The sequence below is a fragment of the Equus asinus genome, chromosome 14 (assembly GCF_041296235.1).
Source record: "Equus asinus isolate D_3611 breed Donkey chromosome 14, EquAss-T2T_v2, whole genome shotgun sequence".
In the NCBI taxonomy this organism is placed as follows: Eukaryota; Metazoa; Chordata; class Mammalia; order Perissodactyla; family Equidae; genus Equus; species Equus asinus.
This window is the reverse complement of record NC_091803.1, coordinates 6,165,543-6,189,888: the sequence shown is the minus strand read 5'-3', so window position 1 is coordinate 6,189,888 and position 24,346 is coordinate 6,165,543. Positions and strand designations below refer to the sequence as shown.

The window sequence follows — 24,346 nt, the reverse complement described above, 5'->3', positions numbered from 1 at the left end:
CAATATGTAAAAGCTAGGTAAACGTTGTGAAAAGACGTGGTAACAACAGCTGTGACACAGGTAGAAACAGGCCGGTTATATAAGGGGTAAAGTCGAACGTGACAACGTAGATTACGATTAACTAGAACAACGTGTGTGTGACAAAGCCCCAGGAGGGGCAATAAGGCAAAGGGAACAGTTTCCAATAGGAAAGGCAAAAGTAGGTGAGTGGAACACGCCACAAGATGCTGGGGGCTCAGCTTGTTTTTTACATAACGAAACTGGAGTTCTAAAGGGCATGTAGAGAAAGGCCAGGGGACTAAGGAGCCAGGAAAGACGGCAGGAGCCGTTTGGATAGAGAACCGGAGAAAAGTAGGGACTCAGGAGCGATGGGAAGGAGACAAGAACGAGACGAACTCGGGTCCTAAATGACACCAGTTAAAGCCTGCTGGGCATTAAAACAGACTAAGGTCAAGGGTAGGATCAACTGGGGTGTCACTTCTTGGTCCATCAGGGAAGATGGACTGCTCAAGGGTCCCAAGTCCTCAGCGGCAACACCCCTCCCCCAGGCTTCCTTGTATCATGAAAGCCCCCTCACCAAGCTGCTCCCCAAATAAATCTTGTTCTTTTTTGAGTTAGAAATCCCTTTCCCAAGAAAGCACATGTTTTATTTACATATTTTCAAATAGAAATTAACTTTCTTACAAAGAAACTTACAGTATGTTTAAGAAGCTCGCAAAGACACCCAAATTTACCTTCTCCATTGGGAGCTGCAGGGAGGCCTTACAATCGGAAAACTCCACCGTAATGCTGGGGCCCTGAACTTCCGTCACGACATAGTGCAGCTTCTGGGACTCCTTTAACATCTTCCTGTTACTGCCGCCAAATTTACCAAGGACACGATAGGCCACATGAGAGATGCTGTCAGCAGGATTGCGCAAGGTGCGCCACAGGGCCTAAGAATCAACAGGCTTCATGAAAATCCTGCCCAGGTAACGCATTCACATGGTTCACAAATCCAATGAAAAAGTTATAAAAGGCTATATGGCAAAAATTCTTCCTCCCGCCTCTGCCCCCCAAACACACAGTTCCCTTTTGTGGGGGAAACCATTATTAGTTTTGTGTATCCTTCCAGAGAAATTGTATGTTTTTACAGAAAATGCATATATAAATATGACTGTCCTTCCATACTCCAGAAATACAAATGGTAGCATATTATAAATACTGCAGAGCTCCAAAGCAAGAAAACAGCAATAGATGGTTTGGGCATATATCGTACAAAATGAGATGCAGAGAAGCCTGGGGGAAAGGCAATTTGCTGGTCAAGTTCTCTTCCTTGGGTCGGATGGGGAATTCTCAGGTTTTTATTTCTATTACTAGGCTTTATCACTTACACACGTGACACATAAATTATCTCATACACTTCAAATCTGCCATGAGAAAGGATGGTGAAGAGGGAAACGGGGATGATAAAGGGACCTGCATTATGGGAATGACTAAGGGAACACACACCTCGTACTGACAATTAGTATAAGGAACATACACGTTCAATTGTTCCAAAAACTCTGTCAATTTTGCCACATTTTTTCACCTAAAGTATCCTAAGTCCTGAAAATTAACAAAGCTCACTATTTAAGTCTATTTTCTTGAGTCACTTTGTGTACCAACGCCAGATACTAGTGTCTAGCGACAGTCAACATAATCTTGGAACTTTTCTTTGTTTAAAGCAAACTTCTAACTTCTCTTATGCTCCTGGAGGTCCAAAGACGCTTCTCCTTCATGACTGTCGACTGGCGTAGTCTAGGTGTCCTCGCCTCCACGCCTCCACCCGGCCCACCGTGTATCTTCAGGAGAGGGGACTTCTGCTCAACTCCCCAGGAGGGGCCAGCACTGGGAATGAGCACGTCCAACCCCCCAGGCTCACACATGGACGCAGCTGGTCGATGAGACTGCCACCGGTCTAGCAGGTGGTGTTACCGTGCCTCCAAAAGCAAGCAGCAGCCTCCACAACGGTGCTGTTCTCCAGTCAGGCTCTCAGTCAAGCCTCCGAATGACCAGCCAGGAGACGAGACCTGGAGGCTCCATCCCAACCCCTAGGCCACCTTCTCTGCCTAGATGGAGTCCAAGATCTAAGTTTTAGGACCGGCTGGGAAAGTCACCCAACCTCAGCCTCAAGGTCAAGGTGCAGCCTCTAATCCAGTGTGTGCAGACGCCTGTCTTTAGGAGTTACTGAGTCCCCATCATATAAAGCTGGCATCCTGACCCCTACGTGGGGACAAACACTCTCCCCTAAAGGGAAAATGAGTAAATAACAGGTAGCCTACATCTCTAACAGTTAGCAACCACATTACAAATCAATAGCAGCAGCAGAACATGAAGGAAAAACCTGGCATCTGACATACGAATGCTAATAAACAGAAAATACAAAATGTTTCCAAAACAGCCGTTCCTATCTGCTCCGCTTCCCTCCGCGTGGGCTGGACAGCTGTAGCTTCCCTCAGGAATTTGCATCTCTTTACTGTGCAACTCAAGATCTTTCCTGACAAAGGAAGGATCTCCCTGGGAGCAACAGTGGCCATTACACCTGCCTTTCTAAGTCATCAACTTCATGAGAACCTGACACTTGTGAAAGCTCTCTGAAAAAGGGGGCAATACTGCAAAACAAATATCCCTTCAATACTGAAGTCTTTTTTTTTTTTTTTTTGAGGAAGATTAGCCCTGAGCTAACTACTGCCAATCCTCCTCTTTTTCTGAGGAAGACTGGCCCTGAGCTAACATCCATGCCCATCTTCCTCTACTTTATATGTGGGACGCCTGCCACAGCATGGCTTGATGAGTGGTGCCATGTCCGCACCCAGGATCTGAACCAGCGAAGCCGAGGCCACCGAAGCAGAACGTGTGCACTTAACTGCTGCACCACTGGGCCGGCCCAGCCCATATTTCTTTATATTGTTTCATAAGCCAGAAGATTCACAAAGTGAGGTAAAAGCTACACCACTTCATCTTTTTTTTTGTTTTTGAGGAAGATTAGCCCTGAGCTAATATCTGCCACCAATCCTCCTCTTTTTGCTGAGGAAGACTGGCCCTGAGCTAACATCTGTGCCCATCTTCCTCTACTTTACATGCGGGATGCCTGCCACAGAATGGGGTGCCAAGTGGTGCATAGGTCCACGCTCAGATCAGAACCAGCAAACTCCGGGCAGCCAAAGCAGAGTACGTGATCTTAACTACCATGCCATGGGCCAGCCGTACACCACTGGAGCTTGCAGAAAGCCCACTACTGAGCATGGAGAGCTCAACAGTGGCCCGTCAATTCCAGAAACCACCAGCCTATCATCCTCAATAAAAACCAGATATGTGAGCCCCTGAAGGCCTCTGCTGGCGCTTATGAGAACGCAGACGTACCTGCATGAGCTCTGCACGCACTGGCTGAATGTGGTCGTAGAGGAAGTCGGGCTGCAGGTTGTCCACACACAACTCCAGAGTCCGCAGGCCCTGGCTGACCAGCGTCTGGGACCCATTGAGAGCAGACACCAAGGGGTCCATCAGCATGGGCAGGTAGGGCAGGAGGGAGCTCAGGCGCACGGGCACCGTGAGGCACAGCTCCACGAAGAGGTCCTTCATGTGCTGCTTGTGCAGGCCACTCTGCAACATGTTCAGGCCTGAAAACACGGGTTGAGGCCGTCAGAGAGGGAAGGTACTGCCCAGACACATGCTCCAGCTAACTGCACAAAACAACCGGTCCCCTTTGATCATAAACATCAACATGATGACAGGAAAACTGTTTATGCCTCATAATTTACTCTATTAGCTGAATCTATTCTGTAACTGCATCCATGATCCCTTTCTCTGTTGTATTCATAGCGACAAGAGCAGGCCGCATGTAATTACTGTTATAATTTAAGCTATGATTAGTATTATTTAATGTTAATTAGATGAATATTAAGTAACTCATGTTCTACATCAGTCTTTTAAAAATCATGTCACACTATTAATAAGCGTAATCTAAAGACACACACTCCAACATGGTGTGTTCACCTCCAGTATGGGGTTTATAACCTTACATCTTTTTTCAGGCTTCCAGCAGGCCACAGGTGATGTCTATGCTCTAAAATAAACATTTTTCCTAAAATCAACCTTTGTGTTTTATAAACGGAGAGGAGCCTCCTTATAAAGTCAACCTCCCACTCCTCATGAGGGTAACCGAGCATTTACTGAGCTCCTTCCTGAGCCACGTCAGATGAGGAGCTGCGCAGAGAGTGCTCAGAAACGAGCTACAAAGAGAAGGCATTGACAGTGGACCCAAACAAGGTGTGTCCTCGGTGGTGCAGGCTGGAGGGCTCGGGGAAGAGAGGAGTCAGCGGGGCAGGCACCACGCAGTAGCGCACCGGATTCAGGATCCAGAGGAGGATGAGGAGGGGAAAAGGCTAAGTTCCCAGAAGGGGATCCCCTTGAACAAAACCAGGTGGGGAGAAACGAGCTTGGGGAGCGCGCAGCAGGAGGAAATCAGACTGCTCAGAGCAGAGGGCTCAGGTCGGGGAGTGACTGGAGAAGAGGGGAGGCGGACAACAGTGCCCGACGATGGCCACCTTAAGCGCCCTCCTGGTAGACTTACGGCCATGTTACATTCAACATATTCAACCATTTCTCCTGGGTATACTATGTTGTAAACGACTTCTCTTTAAGGAATTTATAAAGAAAATGCAGGAGAAGACTCAACCCCTTGCCAAGAGCTCATCCTCACAAGAAAAAATTCCTAGACGGTGTTTCGAATCAGTTCACACTCATCAACATTCAATGGACTCAGGATCCCCTTTAGCTACGTACCTTGAAAGCATTCCTAATTACTCAGGAATTACAGGATTCTGGTTATGAAGTGAGCAGCTAAATAAAAATATAAACTTGTAACAGAGCTTTGTAACCTGTTTTTTTCCCTTATTCTGATTTTCTGACAATGTAGGGATCCCTGATCTTACTAAACCACTAGAAACCACTTTCTAGCCTTGCTTACCAAATGCTACAAAAATGCAACCAAGTCCTAACCAGGGTAACTAAAACCTGCCACTCCCACTCAACTCTGAGTAGGGAGGAAGAACCCATTTCTTGAAAGTCCCAGAGCCTTTAAAGACAGCAGGACACGGGGACACACACACACTGCAGGGGAGAGGCACACATGTCCCCTCCCCATGATCCTCACGGGGTACACAAGATGAACCCCAGCACCAAGGGCAGCCAGACCCATGCACGCATACCAGACTAACAGGCAACCAAATTTACTGCTCTGACCTTGCAGGAGGTTTGGGAGGAGAGGCAAAAACTCCTGATACAGGAGATCGTGGCTGCCTCCCCCAATGGAGCGGAACAGGGCCCGCAGCAGCAGGAAGTAGTTGTAGGGCTCCTTGGCGGTCTGGGCGAGCTCCATGGAGCTGTTCACAATCTTGTGCAGGTGAGGCTGCGGGGCGGAGAAAGACAGGTTAACAGGCTCCAAACGAGGGGGCCTCCCTGCAATCGGACAGGAAGGGCCGGTGATGCTGACCAATTCATTCCAGAGGGAAAAACACAACAAGAACTTGCCAACCTTTATTTGACTCAAATTAATTTCTCTTAAAATACATGTTGGTTTCCACCAGTTTGGCTGTGAAAGAAGCATTTAACAGGCTCCTATCTTACTATGCAGTTGCACGATGCTGGAGATGACCCTCTGCAGCGTGAACTAGAGGGTCTGTGAGCTCTCCATTTCTTACAACCGGGCACTCCTTCAAGGGACTAAAAGAATCCAGCAAGATGAAAGAACAATCTAAACGCAAAAAGCAACCTAAAGGAACTGAAACTTCACTACCAATCAAATACTATACGGACAAAGCTAGGAAGAGCCTCAAAAGACAGACACTGGAGACTATAAGGTTTTGGAAGACAATCAAAAAATGGGTTTGTATGGGTGATTTCTTTAATTAAAAAAAGCGCTATATTAGCTTATAGTAACTTTACTCAACATTTTAAGCCAGATTAGCTTGTTGTTTTGTACTTCAAATCCTGGTTTTGACATGTGACAGGTTAAGTTTGACACGAAATGTTTTGCAGGTGTATCTGAAGTAACTGTGGGCTGTAAAATGTTCACATAGGTTACTGATACAGTTACACACTTGTTATTGTGTATGGCATGACATCTTTCTTTATAGAACAGATCAACTATATACATAATTCTCATGACAAAATGTTCTATGAAATTGTTCCTTAAATATCTTTCTTGAACAATATTTCAACATCTTATCATTAGATTTGTCCTATTAGGTGTTATTGTTTTCCGTTTGTTGCCGTTCTGTATAGTTGTATCTAATGTTGTCAAAAATGGAATTATTTGAAGATAGTGAATTAAGTGGAGACATTACAATTAAATATTTTATATCTTTAAAAAGAATTCAAGTATTTTCCTTTTATATTAACACAAAAGTAATGTTAAGGTTGTTGGTAACTGATTACTACATAACTGAAAAACACTGAAGCAACCGTCGCATAAAAGCACAAATTACTTGTGCTTTATAATAGCCATCTGTACGTTTACTTCAGAAAAAATGGATCCTGTTTACGTCCTCAAATTTTCCCCACGGGAAAACCTCTCTTCAGACACAACTGGTGATAATGTTCAACTTTCTATAGGAACTAAAATATTCTGCCACAAGTGGAAGTGAATTTTTATAAGGTTTTTGTTCCACCATCTGCTGCTTTTAGGGGCTAATGTAAGCATGGATAGGTTTCTGCCATTTGCTAGAATCAAATAACTGATGAGATCAAATTACGTGAGATTAGCCATCCATAAAAATGTGTTAGGAGACACACTCCTCCAGGATGATCTTAATAAAGGAATACAAATTGGTGAGAATTCTTGATTTAAAGGGGAAAAACAAGCAGTCCTGAAATGGGATGTTCATGTGTACCGTGGAGAACATGAACACAGAGAAGAAACAAAGTTAACGCTGAAGATGGCTGACGTAACGAGAGCTGTGGCACAGAGAACTGTTTCTCCCAGGGTCTGAGAGGGAAGTGAAGACATATTTTCCTTCTGCATTCTTTTCATCACTCAATTTTTAAAATAAGGATAATGTGCTCCTATTTGACTTGTGTAATCCAGAAAAAGAAACTGAGTTTAAAAAAGAAAATTAGTGTTGGCAATACCATCAACAACACACTGCCCACCAAAAAGTCTGAAGTTTTCCTTTTAATCACCAGATGAATTAAGCTCTGCTTGGAAACACATGAAATATTTCTCACACTTGGCCCTTATTTGTTGCAAATATTTATTAATTCAAAGAGCACTTTACAAATATACAGAATCACTCCGGTTTCTGTTGAAAAGTGAAAACAAGAATTAAAAAACAACAACCAACCCTGAAAACAAAGTACTACTCGCCCCCAGATGAGTTTACCTTCAACATTTGTTCGTTTTCGGCTGCAAAGAGGGAGACGGAGCCAAAGACCAACTTGAACAGCTTGAGGTACAGGTTGGAGAGCTCCACGTTGGAGCCCATTTCCGGCAGGCGATCAAGGAGATACTCCACCAGGATCGTGGCAAACAGGGCCGAGGTAGTAGGATTTGCCAAGAAGGAATTGGCAACAATCTACCAAAAGAAGAAACACACGAGACAAATATAATCCCTTTCCCAAAGCAGCTTTGCGAGAAAGTAATGCTTTCCAAAAACACAAAATCAAGCCTGTATCAGACACTCCAAGAAATTAATTACCCACCAGAGGAAAACAAGGAAATAGATTTCTCGAGCACTGAGTGGAGCAGTTTACTTCTAGCACTTAATCTCTCATTTTATTCTCACCATCAAACACCAAGAGCCCACATCTAACACTAAGTTCATTTCTTCTATGAAAGGAACTGGGCCACAGCATCTTAACCTTCGGGAAAAAATTTTTTAATGTTAAGGCCTAATATTCTCTAGATTTTGCTCTACAAGCACATCTTTAGGCACATTATTTAGAAAATTCTCAAAATATAATGGAATACCAAGTATCGACACACGAAGATTAGCTAAGGCTGGAAGAATGTGAGAGAGGAGTTTCATACCTGAAGAGCGTAATTTTTTGAGATTCTTTCCACCATATAAGGGACTGTAGTCTGAAAGATTTCTTTGAACGTTAAGGGATTCATCATTGTGAACACACCAGCAAAGTGTTCCAACACCTCCTTCTCCTCCTTCATTCTAACGGTCTGGCAGTTTGCCACGCGAATGTACGTTTGTCCATTTCCCGCTATCTGGACCTAGCAGAGGAAACACCCATGGGCATTGAAACAGAATGGCCCAAATACATTCCGTTACAGAACCAGATCAGCTGCATACTTTAAAAAAGCACTTGAATTAGACAATAAAGGGCCCCCCAAAACCTTTTACACTCTCTATTCTCACCTTAATTTTGGAAAATAATTTTTAAAAACCCAAAACTTTGTCAAGTTGTTCCAAATACGAACGAATTTAGTCAACTCAAATCTTGTTTCTATTACATTCCATTACACCATCTCCCCCTCAAAATACACACACTGACACTTATAAATAAGAATTTTCACCATAAATGCAGGGCTATGCTACAGGACAAAAGCAAACCCGGGTATACGGGTACTGTAGACCATGCAAATAGTAACACACCCCCGAGGCCCCTTTCATCACTAGCGTCTCTATTTCTAAGAGGCGTTTCCCACAATCAGGAGCCTGGTTCGACGGCACTTCCTTACCTGATAAATATCTAAAGCCTGCATTGCATATTTCACAAGTTTTATGTAAATCTGTGTCTCTTTGGGCTGTAACTGCTTGTTGGGAATGAACTGAGCTTCTGGAAAAGAGATGGCATAATAAGTTAAGGTGGATAACCCCCCTGTGGGAAACACCATCTAAGTCACTCAGGATTGGAATTACCGCCAGGTGCTTTGCACGACGTTATGCCCCACGTGATTGTCTTGACGCCACAAACCAGGGTTTTCACCAAACTTCGGCAATCCGTGACTTGGAAAGTCTGCTTGTCCTCCTTGTCCTTTTCTCCTTGCTTCTCAAAGGGAGGCACAGGGGCTGGGGTCACAGGGGTGGCGGGCGTGGGGGGTGGAGGCGGGGCAGGGGCGGGGGTGGGGGCTGGGGAGGGGGCAGGGCCTGCAGCTGCAGGGGCAGCAGGCACCCCAGGCAGGGCTGCTTCCACGGCTCCGAGTTCTGACTGAGGCTTGCACTTCTTAAAAATGGCTGAGAGCTGGTACCGAGCAATGGTGTGGAATTTGAGAACAAAAACCTAACAGGAAAACAAGGCAGAGGGGGAAGACAAAAATCATTCCTCTTCAATTTGCCAAGAACTCTTTCAGAAGACAGAAGAAACTCCAGAAAATCACCTGCTGAAGTCGTTCTGCTTTGTATAAAGCAAAAGAAATGTGCTGTTTTCCCATGGTAACTATAGCAGTGTCACTGTCTCCATTGCACCTGTGAAGAACTCGGCTCCGGAGAGCCAGTGCCCGGCCTGATAAGCAGGGCCTGGATGCCACCCAGGCCTGCTGGACTTGTAACCCCACTATCCACCCTATTGCCCACTGGCCTCGGGAATTACCCTCTAGCCCTCACCCAGGCACCCACTGGGTCTCTCTCCAGAGATGTTCACAGCTAATTTGCTATACAGAGTTCCAGAAAATATCTCTTCTAATTATTGCCAGGAGCTGGGCTAAGAGCTCTCCTGTGTCGTTTTATTTCTCTCACAACAACCCTATGAGGCAGACGCTGTGATGGCCCCTGGCTCGAAAATGAGCGGACAAGCACAGAGAAGTTAAGCAACTTGCCCAAGAACACTGGCTACTTAATGGGGCAGCCGGGATTTGAACCCAGGTGGTCTAACCCTGGGATCAAGCTTGGTAATCGGGCAGCCCCATAAACTTGCCAGTACAGACAGCCCTCCGCCAGCGGAGCAGTGCGCGGGATTAAAGAGCGTGGGGTACCTCCAGCATGCGCATCAGGACGTCTCGCCCGTTGCCGCTTTCCTGCTCGCTCTTGGAGCGGATGCAGTCCACCAGGTTCAGCAGGAGCTTGCAGGACATGGTCTGGATGCTACTGGGCAGGGACTCGTCGTCAATGTTCTTGGCAAAGAGCTGGACGGCGAGGGAGAGGTCACTGAGGGGCAGGTGCTGACGGACGTGGTGCACAAGGTCGGCCAGCGTGCTGTAGGCGAGGGGCCTGTGGGCAGAAACCTCCACTAGTGCACATCTCAACAGTCCCACAGCGCCACGTGTGCAGGCCGCCATTTCCACCACCACCTGCCCCAGGAACACCAACACTGGGGCAGCACGTTTGGGGCACACTTTATATGGTTCCAGTTTCCCCAGCTAAACGACTAAACGGCTCACGTTTTGTCTTGGCGCTTAAATCTGTGTTCTCGAAATTCATGCATGTCACAGTTACACTGTCACATATAGTTAATATGAGCAGAAATAATTACCACCTTGATAGTGCACTGAATGGGTTTTGTGGCTCACAGATAAACAGTATATGTCAATTAATACCCTACATATTGTGACCACTTTATAGACACAAGGGCTAGCAAGCGCTCTCACTCACTAAAGGTTTGGACATCTGCCACATGATGGATACTGGGCTAGGCGCCAGGGATGTCACAGTGACCCAAGTAAACAGAGCCACTGCCCTCAGCGAGCTTATTTACAGGAGGGGAAACACACAGGTAAAGAAATAAACTGTGTAAGTTGTAAGAGCTGTGGGAGATGTGAAAAGGAGACTGTGAGAAACACCAGTGGGGGAACCGCTCTTAGATAGGGTGCCAGGAGCGCCCCTCTGAGGTGACGGTGACACTGAGAACTTAGGTACTGTACTAAAAGGGGCCGTGGGGCAAAAAGCTAGGGAAATTTCCAGACGGGGGCAACAGGAAGGACAGAGGCCTGAGTGGGAACTGCCTGGAGTGGCCAAGGAGCTGAGAGGCCAGTGTGGCTGGAGCAGGGTGGGGAGGAGAGAGCCAGATCCCATGGGAGTTGCCCGCCGTGGTCAAGAGTCTGGGTTTTATCTAAGGACAACAGAAAGCCTCTAGAGAGTGTCGAGCAGGAATGACATGATCTAATGTCCAGCTCCTGGCAGGTTCAACCCCAAGTTATATAGAATGTCCTACTTTCTAAGTGTTTTATATAGAAAACACAGCGAACAGTCTGTATCATATTCAAAGTGTTCTGCATATTCCTCAAAAGACCCATCATACCTCCCTTGTTAGAACCAAAAACATTACTAATGTTGATTCGTTCTGCATTGTAAAAGATGATTAAATGTTAATTTTCTCCTTTAGAAGCAATAAACATGACCACAACTATTTATTTTATAAAATGCATAAGAAATAAAGACTAGAAGGAAATACACCAAAATATTTTAGCCATGTTGCTTGAGCTCCTTGTGCAGGACCAAAGGTTTTCTTCCTTCTTTCTTCTTGGTAGGTTATCAAATATTCTTTTATAATAAAAAGATGCATTTATTACATAAAAAGCAAAAAAACCCTCATGCTACTCAGATAAAGTTTTACCTACAATTTAAATCAGGACAACTACTGACTCCTTCCTTTAAACTAAGGCACAAAAAGCAACCTAAAGCATCTCCAAAAATCCCCACAATTCTAAATCCATCAGGAGAGTGAAGCCCCAACAGCCTGTGTGTTGAAACGCCCACCACGTCAAGTGCCAGGAATCGCTGTGCCTTACATTAATTAACCAGATATCAGAAGGTTAAACTCATACCTGAGGGTCTCTCGAGCAGTATATCCTGAACCGATTAGTATGGATTCATCAAACAGCTTGTCCATGCAAGGAATGAACTCTAGAACACAAATATCCATCGCATATATCACCAAATAAACAAAGTGTACATTGAGTTACTCAACAGTACTTTGACGGCAGCCAGTCTGCAGCCAATTAGCAATCCAGATTTGAAAAAGGGTGGAGAGGAGAAGAGAGAAGCATACGTTCTATTTTAGTCTAAGACGCTGGCTTTGCTGGGCCACACAAGCCATCTGCTCTCAAAGATGCAGTGAGGATCACATTCAGTGTCAGAGAATAAACTAAGAAAATGTGAGCTTCGTGTTCCCTGGCAGAGAACTCGCCCCCGACACTTCACCAGAGGCGCATTCCATCACCCTTAAAAGCTGCCACCATCCACCCAAACCCGTCCGGAGAAGGGGGCAGTGTCTCTTAAATGCTCCTTTATCCACTGCCCTGAAGTCATCCGTCCTAAAGACTTTATGGTTAGTCATTATGGAGAAATACATTATGGAGAAATTACAAAGATCTAGGAAATTTTACAGTGCTACATAAGCGCAGGTCGAAGGTTAGGGGTCCCCACACCATGGATGAGGCTGACCAGAAATGTGCAGGGCCTCCTGTGTCCCTCTAATCTGGCAGGTGGAACCATCACCAAACCTCCTCGCTGCTCTCTGCAGGCCTGAAGACCTAACCAGGGCAGAAACGGCTGGTCTCCACTCAAGGATACTTCACATTTCTGAGGATGTACAGACAGGCGGCAACCTGCATTTTCTAGGCCCCCAGTCCACACTCCCCTTGGGGAACTCTGGCCACAAACATCGAAAGGACATTTCGATTCTGGAACAAGCCTGACATTATGGCCATTATGACTTCAGTAAGTCAAATAAAGTATATTCTTCACCAGCAAACAGCAACGGACAGTGGGAGATATAAAAAGCAGTGTGTACACTAGAGAGACACAATGCACATCTCTGGGTAACCCTCAGAGCAAGGCCGCACAGGGAGAAGTGACAAACAAGAGAAGCCACAGGCAGTCTCTCCAAGGTCAGAGGAGGGAATGTGCCTGGACTGTCCTCACTGAGGTGACCACGAGGAAGGAGGCACAGAGGAAAGGTGAAAAGGGCTCAGACACCAAAGCGGGAGGGCAGGCGAGGGAAGGAGTGAAACGTGGGAAGAACTAAGTCGTCTGGCACTGCTTTCCAGACCCCCTCTGTCACCTGGAATCCGAACCTCAAGGAAGATGGGGAAATCTGTCAACAGTTTTCTCTTCAGGATTAGCACAAATGGGGAGCCATGTGCTATCATTTCAGACGCCAAAAAAGTAAGGCTAAGGTGAATTTCCATGTGCATGTTTTTGCTAACATTTGGCAACGGATACGTAAATTTTAACTATAGACACATATTTTTTTTATTTTATAATAATATAGTTAAGACTTAACTTGATTCTTTAAATGTTTCTTTCAATAAAAACTTCTTTGAGATCTGATGCTCTTACCTATTTAACTCCAGGAATTACTATAGGCTTCAAAATAAAGTGTCCTAAGATATGTTGTTTAAAGAGAAAAAAAAAAGTCAAGCCAATCAGTAAAGAGACTAAAAAAAGCAGAGGGGAGGCTTTAAAAGCCGAATTCCAGGGGCCGGCCCCGTGGCCGAGTGGTTAAGTTCGTGCGCTCCACTTCAGCAGCCAGGGGGTCGGATCCTGGGCACGGACATGGTACCGCTCGTCAGGCCACGCTGAGGGGGCGTCCCACCTAGCACAACCAGAGGCACTCACAACTAGAATCTACAACTATGTACTGGGGGGGCTTTGCGGAGAAGAATAAAAAAGAAAAGATAAAAGCTGAATCCCACAAATCTGATACCATCAACCCCGGAGGGCAGGGTCTCGGAAACGTGCCGGTCTCTCCGGAGCAGGTGTTAACACGGACTAGACCAAGCCTTACGGCCTCAGGGAGGGCCTGGCTGTGCGTGATGGGCAGAGGCTATCTGGGAAGCATGAGACAAGTTTTTAATCTGTCAGCACTTCAACAGGCAGAGGCCCCCTGCTACACAGCTCCCCAGACGCGCCTCCAAGATCCTTATTACCTGAAGGGCAGGAACAACGGAAATCAATCTGAGAGTGGTTCTCGGGGCACAACAGCCACTTCAGTAAATAGATTCTAAAATGTTCCGTTTAAAATTCTTCCATGTTGATACTGTTCAGAGATGAGCACATAGGAAAAGCCATAAACAGTAAAGGAAGCCATCACCGGACAAGTCGCCAGGGCCACCGGCTCTGCGGCGAGCTGCAGCTGTGAGCCCCAGCGATGCTCCATTTCTCAGCCTGGGCGATGCTCGTGTTCATGTTTGTTCTGTAATCTTTGGTGAAATCATACATTTCTTTTGTGAGCTCTGCTATATGTGTTACATCTCAAAAAGAAGATTTCAGGGGCTGGCCTGGTGGTGTAGTAGTTAAGTTCACACACTCAGCTTCAGTGACCGGGGGTTTGGAAGTTTGGATCCTGGGTGCAAGCCTACACACAGCTCATCAAGCCATGCTATGGTGGAGTCCCACATACAGAATAGAGGAAGATGGCCACAGACGTTAGCTTAGCAACAATCTTCCTCAAACAAAAAGAGGAAGTTTGGCAATAGACGTTAGCTCAGTGCCAATCTTCCTCACCAAAAAACAAACAAAAAACCCAAACATTTTTAAAAATATCTATACTCCTCTCAGCTAAATACATATGGAACAGTCACACTATAATTTGTATTTTAATAGCACAAAAACATCTAATCTTTACTGTATTAACTCGTGTAAGAACTCAAACTGTACCCTTCCTTTCATGTTTAAAAACTATTTAAGGAAACTCCATCTCAGCTTTATGTATGCCCTGACTTACAAGCTGGGGGCAAACAAAACATTTAATATTGAAGAATTACTGCGAGAAATGATTATCATCTCACAACAATTAGCATATACCTTCAACCTAATGATTTGGACATACCAAGAGTATTAAAAAATTATAAACCAATAACTGATAGAAAAAGCATAATTATCGCATTAGCAAAAAGCAAGTATCAGTCTTGCACATAAAAACAGAACCAATCCATCATTTTCACAGCGTGGAGAAAGAAAACACTGCTTTCAGGGCCGGCTCCGTGGCCGAGTGGTTAAGTTTGCGCGCTCCCCTGCGGCGGCCCAGGGTTCGGATCCTGGGCAAGGACACGGCACCGCTCATCAGGCCACTTTGAGGCGGTGTCCCACACCCCACAACTAGAAGGACCGGCAACTAAGATATACAACTGTGTGGGGGGGGAGGGGGGAGTTGGGGAGATAAAGCAGGGGGAAAAAAAAAAATTGGCAACAGTTGTTAGCTCAGGTGCCAATCCTTAAAAAAAAAAAAAGAAAACACTGCTTTCTTCTCGCCTTCTAAAGATTTCTGGCTGTGAGTCAGTAAGCAAATGGCTACCGGCAATTTCAAAAGATATGCAGTCAAAAGGCAGAAGTACCATGAGCTACTCAGGATGTAAGCTACACTAAAGAAGTGATCGCATTAATTAGGAGATTGTTACAGAGATAAAGGGAAAACCCTGGTGGCAGGCAAGGAAGAGAGGAGAGGAGCGGGAGAGTGGCAGGCAGAGAGGAGAGAAAGAAAAGGCGAGGATAAACACATGACGGCAATAAAGAAAGGACACACAGAGCCTGAAACACGGGATCGAGCTGAAGACTCAGCACAATGATGCAATGCCAGCGGAGTCCCACCCCAAAGGCGAGAGGACCAGGCGAGCGTTCAAAGGCAGGCGGACATACGGTTTCTCAGCTCTGTGGTGAGGATGTGCTTTGCGGCAATCAGAAGCTCCTTTCTAAGGTGTGCGGTCTCTGCCGGACAGTTTGAGAGTAACTGTAACATTCCTTTGACCATCTGCTGAGAGTACTTAGTCACCAAGTCCTGTAAAAGTAAGGAGTAAAACAGCACAGTTACACTGACAGGTTGCGGCAGTGTTAAGAAAAACCCAAATTTTACAAACTTTTAGAAAACTCACTAAGACATCTCGGCTCAAAGGACCCTCATAAAGAAACAGCCCTCAGCAACAAGTATTACCCAAAAAGTTGTAACGGTCTGTGGTGCACACTGCCATACTGCAAGGATGGATGGCAACATGAACGGCAGTTTCTTTACATAACGGCATTACGGATGTCTTCTTTGTACTTTTCTCTATTTTCCCAACTTTCAACAATGAATACGTATTACTTCATTGTTGCGGGGAAGGAGGGAGAAGTAAATATTGAAAAATTTTAAGAAAATACTCCTGAGCCAGCCCTGATGGCCTGGTGGCTAAAGTTCGGCGCTCTCACCGCTTCGGTGGCGCGGGTTCGTTTCCCGGTTGTGGACCCGCAAAACCCATCTGTCAGTAGCTGTGGTGTGGCAGCAGCTCACACAGAGAATTAAAAGGACTCACAACTATGATATATAACCACGCACTGGGGCTTTGGGGAGAAGAAGATAAATAAATAAATACTCTTTACTTAGTCATCCCTTTCCTGTCAGTTGTGACAACGCCAGAGACACCACTAACCAGCTCAGAATAAGGTCTGATCAATCTCCCTGTGAGGTGTTTTAGGAAGGCAATTCACCAAGACTAACGCAGGCTGACTACAATACCAATGGGTACCTAATTCAGATTTTTTAAGCCAAATGCTCAATTTTCTTAGTGTAAGTTATCTTTATCTAGACAAACACATTAAAAAGGGGGGAAAAATGCCTACAAATGCCTTCAAGGTAGCTTCATTCTAAACAGTTTGGCATGCATATTCTCATTTTTTATTTTCCTGAAATAAAATCCTTAAAAAAATAATTATAATACAATCCCATTTCTATAGACTAGATCAGGACTAAATGCATTTCATACTATCAAATAATCATGATTATCTAAGAATTTTATCCAAAAACACTGTATGACTAATGGGAGAGAAGATATTTTTTTCCTTTAAGTTCTCCTTACAATTTAAATAAGAAGAGATTACAACTACAAATGGGAAAGATAAAAAGAAAAAGAAAACCACTCTACAGGCTCCTCAAAAAAAGTATCCAGGGGGCCAGCCCCGTGGCCTAGTAGTCAAGTTTGGTGTACTCCACTTTGGCAGCCTGGGCTTGGTTCCCAGGCACAGACCTACACCACTCATCAGCGGCCAAGCTGTGGCACCCACCCACATACAAAATAGAGAAAGACTGGCACAGGTGTCAGCTCAGAGTGAATCTTCCTCAAGCAAAAAAAAAAAAAAAAAAAAAAGAATCCAAAACTTTTTTATCACAGATTTAGTTGATAATGTCATTTTTTAAAGTTCCAATCTCTCCCACGTAATTTGCTGTAACACCCAACTTCCAACAGCAAGAGTTAATGAACCAAATACTTCCACATGAAAATCTGTGTGCAAATCTTTATTTATAGTGGCTTTATTAATAACAGCCAAAAATGAAATAGGCAAACCTACAAAGACAAAGTATACTAGTGGCTGCCAGCGAGTAGGAGTCAGGGAAGAATGAAAGTGACTGCTATTAGATAGGGTGTTTCTTTTTGGGGTGAAGAAATTATTCTAAAATTGGATAGTTGTGATGGTTGTACGAATCTGTGAATAAACTTATAACCACTAACTGTACACTTTAAAAGAGTACATTTTATGATATGTACATTATATTTTGAGAAAGCTGCTTTAAAAAAACCAGAACCAACCCAAATGTTCCCCACAATGGAATACTACTGCCGCGGACTAAATGTGTGCCCCGAAAATCCACATGTTGAAGCTCTCACTCCCACTGTGACTGTATCTGGAAATGGGGTCTTGAGGAGATAATCAAGTTAAATGAGGCCCTAAGTGTGGGGCCCACAGGACAGTGGCCTTACAAGAAGAGAAAGAGAGCACTCTCCCCCGCTCATTTCCCTCCCCAGTGTGAAGACAGTGCCAGCTGCAGGACAGGCAGAGAGGCCTCAGCAGAAACCAAACCCTGCTAGAACCTTGATCTTGGCCTTTCCAGACTCCAGACTGTGAGAAAATACATTTTTGTAGTTTAAGCTCCCCAGTCTATGACATTTTGTCACAGAAGCCTGAGCAGACTAAGACAACTAAGCACCAAGAAGTAGTGAATTACCCACAAAAGAACAGGGCTGAATCCCAGTGTCACTGCTAAGTGAAAGAAACCAGACTCAAAAGGTTACATACACTGCCCACTATATGATTCACTCATGTGACATTCCGGAAAAGGCAAAACTATGGGGACAGAACACAAATCAGTGTTCGCCAGGGACTGGAGTTGGGGGAGGAAATGGACCACAAATGACTAACAGGGAATTTGGCGGAGTGACAGAAATGTTTTGATGGGTTGGTGGTCACCAACTGTATGCATCTGTCAATTTGCGGAACTGTACACCTACAAAAGGTGAATTTTATTGCATGTAAATTATATCTCAGTAAACTAGATTTAAGATAAAAGTCAGTGAACTTACCTGGTAAATTCTGATGATATAAGCTAAAAATGACAATGTTTTAATCTGAGCAGCGATGAAATCAGCATACAACTCCTTGTTGTAAAGCTTATGTTGCCTGAATGAGAAGTGAATAAATTTACAATATTAGCTCTCAAGTCGTTAGGTGACGTTAATATTAATTAAAAGCCTATAATAATTACTAAGTCCAATAGTTTGATTTCTACACAGACCGTAACAAAAAAGCAGCAATGGTAAATGCTTCCATGCTTTTATGCAGTTCCAAATAACATAAAGAGCTTAACGGAATAAAGCAAGCGGTTCTCCAGGCCATTCCACAGCAGTTACGATGTGCATCTCATAGGCCAATGCTAGACCGAGCCACTCATCCAGCAGACTCCATCAGGCTACCGACTGCTCAGTGACAGACCCCGTGCCAGGGCCACAGGGCTTTTAGAGCCGATCCACCCTCAGATCCAGCCCTCAAATGACTCAGAGCCAGAGAGGCTGCAAGTCAAGAGAGGAAGTGATAAAGGTCTTACGAGGAACGCTGTGAAGTTTGAGAAAGAGCTTCACTGAGAGGCTTCGAAGGATAAATACGGTCGGCCTATTCAGTGATGAAGGGTAACAGGGAAGGGAGGACCGAGGAAATAAAGAACATTCTAGCATTCATGCTGAAAGGAACTGCAAGAGCAAAGGCCGGGAGGTGAGAAAGGCTTGGATATGCCACAGCTATACGTGAGTATGGTAACGCCTAGTGACAGCACTAACTTTACAAGATACCAAGGACAGAGACATGTCATCTTTTCATAACTAAAATAACTAGTACTATCATCACTGAAATACAAGTTCAGAAAGTCAACAATACATATATTTTTACCAAAATGTTATCACTCAAACTTTTCAGGTCTTACAAATGATGAGAGCAAGTGCATTTTTACTTGGAATAAAAGCACTGTGGCCGTCCAGCTACGTCACTGTCCGAAGAAATCTCACCTGGCTTGTGCAGATACCTGAATTGCAATGGTATTCATGATCAAGGGCACAAATTCAGCAACAACATTGTGGATATTCAGTTTGTAGAGCTAAAAGCAAACATATCAGATTTTCATGCTCTTACACTCTGCTATAGCAAAATCATTTGGCATACCAAAGAAACTACAGGATTCATTACATTCGTTAGCATGTGTGTATCATACACATCCAATTGCCACAGAAAATTAGCTGTGAACTTTGTCATAAAGTAAGAAGCCAAAAACCCAAGAAACTAATAAGCAGTACGCATACCTGATACATTAAAACAACAATAATGGGCAATTCTGCCAACACCTTCAGAGAAAGAGACCCTCTGGGAATGACGGAATGCTGTAAGACAGAAACAAGCCGGACGGCGGTTATCACAGTGCTACTCAAAACGGCCCCAACCAGCACCCCACATCTAAACACCACCCCATCGAAATAAAGGGAGGGGAAAACACTGACACATCTTTGCAAATATCTGTGGTGAAAGAACCCAACCATTTTGAAAACAAAGGATACAAACTATCACTTAATATAAAAGTTTTTATATTTTCCAATGGAATCACCGGGAGCAAAAAACTTCAAGAAAATTTATCAAAACTTAGAGATTCCAATCACCTGAGAAAATCTGTAAATTAGCATCTATTATTTTACTTAAAGAACAGCAGCAAAAAGTACAAATTTACCCAGTTTTACTCAAAGATATTTGCAAACAGGAAAAACGCTTACAACAAATATAAGAAAAAATTTAACAGTCTTAATACGTAAGAACTCATAAAACAGGTAAGGAAAACATCAGACAAACTCCCAATGAGCAATGAAAAGAGACAGACAAGCAAGGAAAGAAACACAGACTGATAAACAGAAAACCAAGTCTAATTCAGGAAGAACGCAAGAATGAAAGCTTAATTCAAAACGTATTTTGTTTACCCTAGCACAAATTGAAACGGTCTGCAAAGCATTTCAGCGAAACAAATAGAGATGATGTTCTTAATTCGATCATAAAAATATAGTCAAAGTAAATGCTCAATGCTCAGTAAATGTTACCTACATGGCAGACACTACAAATAAAATACATTACCTACAGGTCACACCAGCATCCCCTTCACAAAATTCCACACGACAGATTTTTCAGATAGTGAGAGGAAAACTTAAGGCCAGAACAAAAGTTCATGAACTTTCCTACAGTCAGAAAACCCGAGTGGTGGGGCTGGAACATCGCCCCAGAGTTCCTGTCCCCAGAGCCCCGCTCTCACAGACACAGAATTACATGTTTCTATGCAGTGGAAAGCGACTTCATTAATGTCCACGCTAAGGATGGAACAGAGGACCCAGCCCGCTCAGCTGCTCTTTGCAAAAGGTGATTCTGGATCTCCACCGTAATTTTATCCTCCTGTCTCTGCAGCAACAGTGTGCAAGACTCCACTTTCACCACTTCAAGGCTGCACAGAAGCAGTGCTCTCTCATGCACACTCACATTTGTTAGTCTGAAATGCCCCCAAGTATTTTAGAAAAAGAACAAAAAACCTAAGCGGTCTAAAAAGTCAGTGTTTCCTTTCTTCCTCTACCACGTGGAGGACACATAAAAAGAACACAAGGAAAAGACTTACTGTTCTCGTCTCGCTGTCCTCGCGCTCAGGATTGACCTTCACAGCAATTGTCGTGATCATACCAACCATTTCCGGGGGAGGGACTGTGTTCTCGGGGATCACCTGAGGGTTCTCGAAGTAGCGGTTCTACAGAAACAGAACAGAAATCACTGCTCCTAAGGTCCAACGCGATATTCCTTAGTAAAATATGCCTGACATGTCGTGGAAGAAACCACCTGTTCTCCACGTGTACACGGCACCAATCCCACAGCACCTGGGGTCCTCTTTATTCAGGACCAGAAAGACAACACGACAGAGCAACATTCGCCACCTCTGACAACGAAAGACAAAAACTTGTCTAAAGTATTTCCTCCTCCTCCTTTCTGGCTGATGCAAGATGAAATGCGTACCATACAACATTAGTACCTCTGCGAGGCAGGGGAGAACGTACCCCATCCCTCTAGTGAGAAGAAACTGGGAGGTAGTCTCTACTGAATTAACTTCCTAACAGTCTCCTACAGAGAGACCAAAGATGGCACATGAGACATTTGTAAAAGCCAGGACCTCACTGTCATCCTTAGTTCTCAACGGAATCTGGGCTTCACGTTCAACAAGACACGTTCTTATGAACAGCCTAAGGCTCTGACTGAAATAGTAGATGACATGACTTGATAACTTGGAACACAATTAATTTTAAGTTTTATCCATTATTAGCAGATGAAAATCCTTAAAATACCAAAAAGAGTCAATTTTACCATATGTTAATTTAAAAAAATGTTTAAGCTTAAAGAAAGCTTTAAAATAAAAACTCTGACACATAAATTTATGCACAATGATTTTTACTCAAGCATTATGTGTGATAGTAAAGAAATGAAAGTCAGGAAAACAAGCAAAAGGGAGATGGTCAAGGCACATGCATACAATACGACAATTAGGGGGTCACCAAGAGTTATGACTCAGAAGTCTGGGAAGACGTTCTAGACTGGTCATAGTCATTCTTCTAAAGAGTGAGAACAAGATGGGAGGATGCCCCTCTCCCACGCCACACACTTTAATATTGGTGGCAGTGGTTGGAAAGAGCTCTTTCAATATGGGAAAGACTTTAATGACACAGAAAAATGCTGAAATATACCACCTCCCCGGCAGGCTTCAAGACTGTGGGCACAGCCACCTTTAAAAAGCACAAAGTGAAACGCAAAACAAAACCTCAACATCAACGGTTCCCACAAGCCAGAGAACTATAACTGATTTTCTGTTTTTGCAAAATTTCTACAATAAGAATATACCGCTTTTATGTTAAAAACAAAATATTTAATCTAAACAGTGAAAGCAAGAGAACTCTTTTTTAATGGGTGATTTATCAACCTAGATTCTGACAATCACTAAATATTCCCGATTCCAGAACTAGCATCCTCCCAATTACTCCTTCAACCCAAGTGTTGGGTTCCTTCAACCCAAATTCCCCTCAGAATCGGAAAGTAGTAAATATACGTAATAAATTCAAATAGTATTGAAGACATACCACTACTTTTGGAAGCTCCTTGTAAATCTGTTTCACAAAATCCAAAAAATGATGAATCTAAAAAGAAAACAGACAAGATATTTATAAACAGAAAATCCTTATAATAAATAAGAAAAATATTAAAGTATCAATATATAAGAACTCATAAAGCAGGTAAGAAAAATGTCAGACTCAAAGAACAAATAGGTAACAAATGTGAACAGACGGAAAAAAGAAATACAAATGACTGATAAACGGAAAACAAATTTTTAATTCAGGAAGAGCAAAGCAAGAAAAACTTAAATAAATGCCCCCCCCCCCCCCCAGTTTTTTGCTGAGGAAGACTGGCCCTGAGCTAACATCTATGCGAATCTTCTTCTACTTTGTATGTGGGTCACCACAACAGCATGGCTGCCAACGAGTGGTGTAGGCCCACACCCAGGAACTGAACTTGGGCCCCCGAAGCAGAGCATGCCAAACTTAACCACTAGGCCATGGGGCCAGCCCCAATAAATGCCACTTTTTGCCTTTCAAAAAGTAATAGTACATCATGCTGGAGAGAGTGCAACAAGAAGGGGATTCATGCACTAAGGGAGGCATAAACTGCTGAAATCTTTCTGGAAGTCAATTTTAACAATACATATCAGAGGCATTAAAACACCTTTGACGTGATAATTTTATTTCTACAAACCCAGTCTATGAAATAATTTGTACTATAAACAGATGTTCAGTAATAGTCATAAAATAAAAATTTTGAAACATCTTAAATATGCAAAAATAAGAGCACCCAAATGAAAGACTATTATGCACCCATTAAAAACTAACTTCATAAAGAATTTCTTATGATTGGGAAAATGCTTACATATAATGGGAAAGGAAACAACCAGGACATAAATGTCAGATAGGGTATTATTGCAATTATGTAGAAAACACATAACGTGGGAAAAAGGAAAGGAAATCACCAAGACATTAAATACTGTTTCAAGGTGGAAGGAATTCTACTTCACTGTCACGCTTTTAATTTCCAAATAACCTACGACAGGCATTTACTAAGGTCATCATCAGACAAGACACTGTCTTAATTATGGCTGGCATAGAACATTTAACGCTTACTCTGTAGGTGCCAATCACTGGCTGAGAACTTTAACTTTCATATTTAATTCTTCAAGTGATCTTTGAGGATATACTGTGATTGTCCCCACTTAACGGAAAAGGCTCCAAAACCCTATAAGTTTCCCAATGTCGCACAGCTGCTGAATTGTACAGCTGAGATTCAAAGCCAGCTCTGACTTCGGAAGCCACATCTTAACCCCTGTAGATCATAAAATGACCAGAGCCTCTGGCACATAAGACATGTAAATACTAGCACCACCCGAACAGCCCTGCCGGCTTGGTCGGTTAACACATTTTAACTACTGAACAAATTCAGTGAAATATTCACACACACATTCAAAATAAAAAAGGGAACTGTTAAAGTAATAAGGAATTTCTCACAACTTAGCCTATATTTTTTCTACGCTTGAAAGCAGCAGGTGTTCCGTCAGCTCTAAAAGGGAGCAAAAAATTTACACAGCAGAAGAAACTTGTTGGCATGCTTTATACATGCTATCAGGATAAACACTTACCTCTTGTGTGATGGGTGGCCTGAACTGTTTGTGTAGCTCAATAATTATCCTTAAACAAATAAGAACATTTTCTTCATTTTCCGTCTTTAAAAAAAAAAAAATTGAAAAAAAAGTTACACTTCTGAGGACTTATTGTAATCTAAAGATTAAAGGCTATTTTCTAAGCATTTTTCTGTATATCCACCTCCATCAACCAACTTAGATTTGATTCGTTGAACATTCATAACCCCACAGAACACAGCCGTCCCAGACAGGAAGCTTTCGTGGGCTCTGGTGGACTATCCCAGGGAATCCCACCAGTGTGTTCTGGAGAGCAACGCTCTGATGAGTTATTTATGGCAAGTCAGAGCACAAACTAATGTCTTAATGGCCCAACTGACACTTTTCGTTG

At 43.6% G+C, this 24,346-nt stretch overlaps 1 protein-coding gene across 11 annotated transcripts in view; it reads right to left on the bottom strand.

Moving 5' to 3' along the window:
• TRRAP (transformation/transcription domain associated protein) overlaps positions 1 to 24,346 on the bottom strand; it is a 117,214-nt gene that overhangs the window by 83,050 nt on the left and 9,818 nt on the right. For all 11 annotated transcript variants that reach the window (XM_070484186.1, XM_070484190.1, XM_044747309.2 and 8 more), the window contains exons 6-21: positions 23,956 to 24,039; positions 22,352 to 22,408; positions 20,851 to 20,976; positions 19,508 to 19,585; positions 19,217 to 19,305; positions 18,242 to 18,338; positions 15,549 to 15,687; positions 11,735 to 11,813; positions 9,947 to 10,181; positions 8,895 to 9,255; positions 8,714 to 8,811; positions 8,051 to 8,245; positions 7,404 to 7,595; positions 5,266 to 5,431; positions 3,385 to 3,641; positions 735 to 935 (exon numbers count right to left, since the gene is read on the bottom strand). In XM_070484186.1, the coding sequence (XP_070340287.1) occupies positions 735 to 935; positions 3,385 to 3,641; positions 5,266 to 5,431; positions 7,404 to 7,595; positions 8,051 to 8,245; positions 8,714 to 8,811; positions 8,895 to 9,255; positions 9,947 to 10,181; positions 11,735 to 11,813; positions 15,549 to 15,687; positions 18,242 to 18,338; positions 19,217 to 19,305; positions 19,508 to 19,585; positions 20,851 to 20,976; positions 22,352 to 22,408; positions 23,956 to 24,039 (2,454 nt within the window). The remainder of the gene's footprint in view (positions 1 to 734; positions 936 to 3,384; positions 3,642 to 5,265; positions 5,432 to 7,403; positions 7,596 to 8,050; positions 8,246 to 8,713; positions 8,812 to 8,894; positions 9,256 to 9,946; positions 10,182 to 11,734; positions 11,814 to 15,548; positions 15,688 to 18,241; positions 18,339 to 19,216; positions 19,306 to 19,507; positions 19,586 to 20,850; positions 20,977 to 22,351; positions 22,409 to 23,955; positions 24,040 to 24,346) is intronic.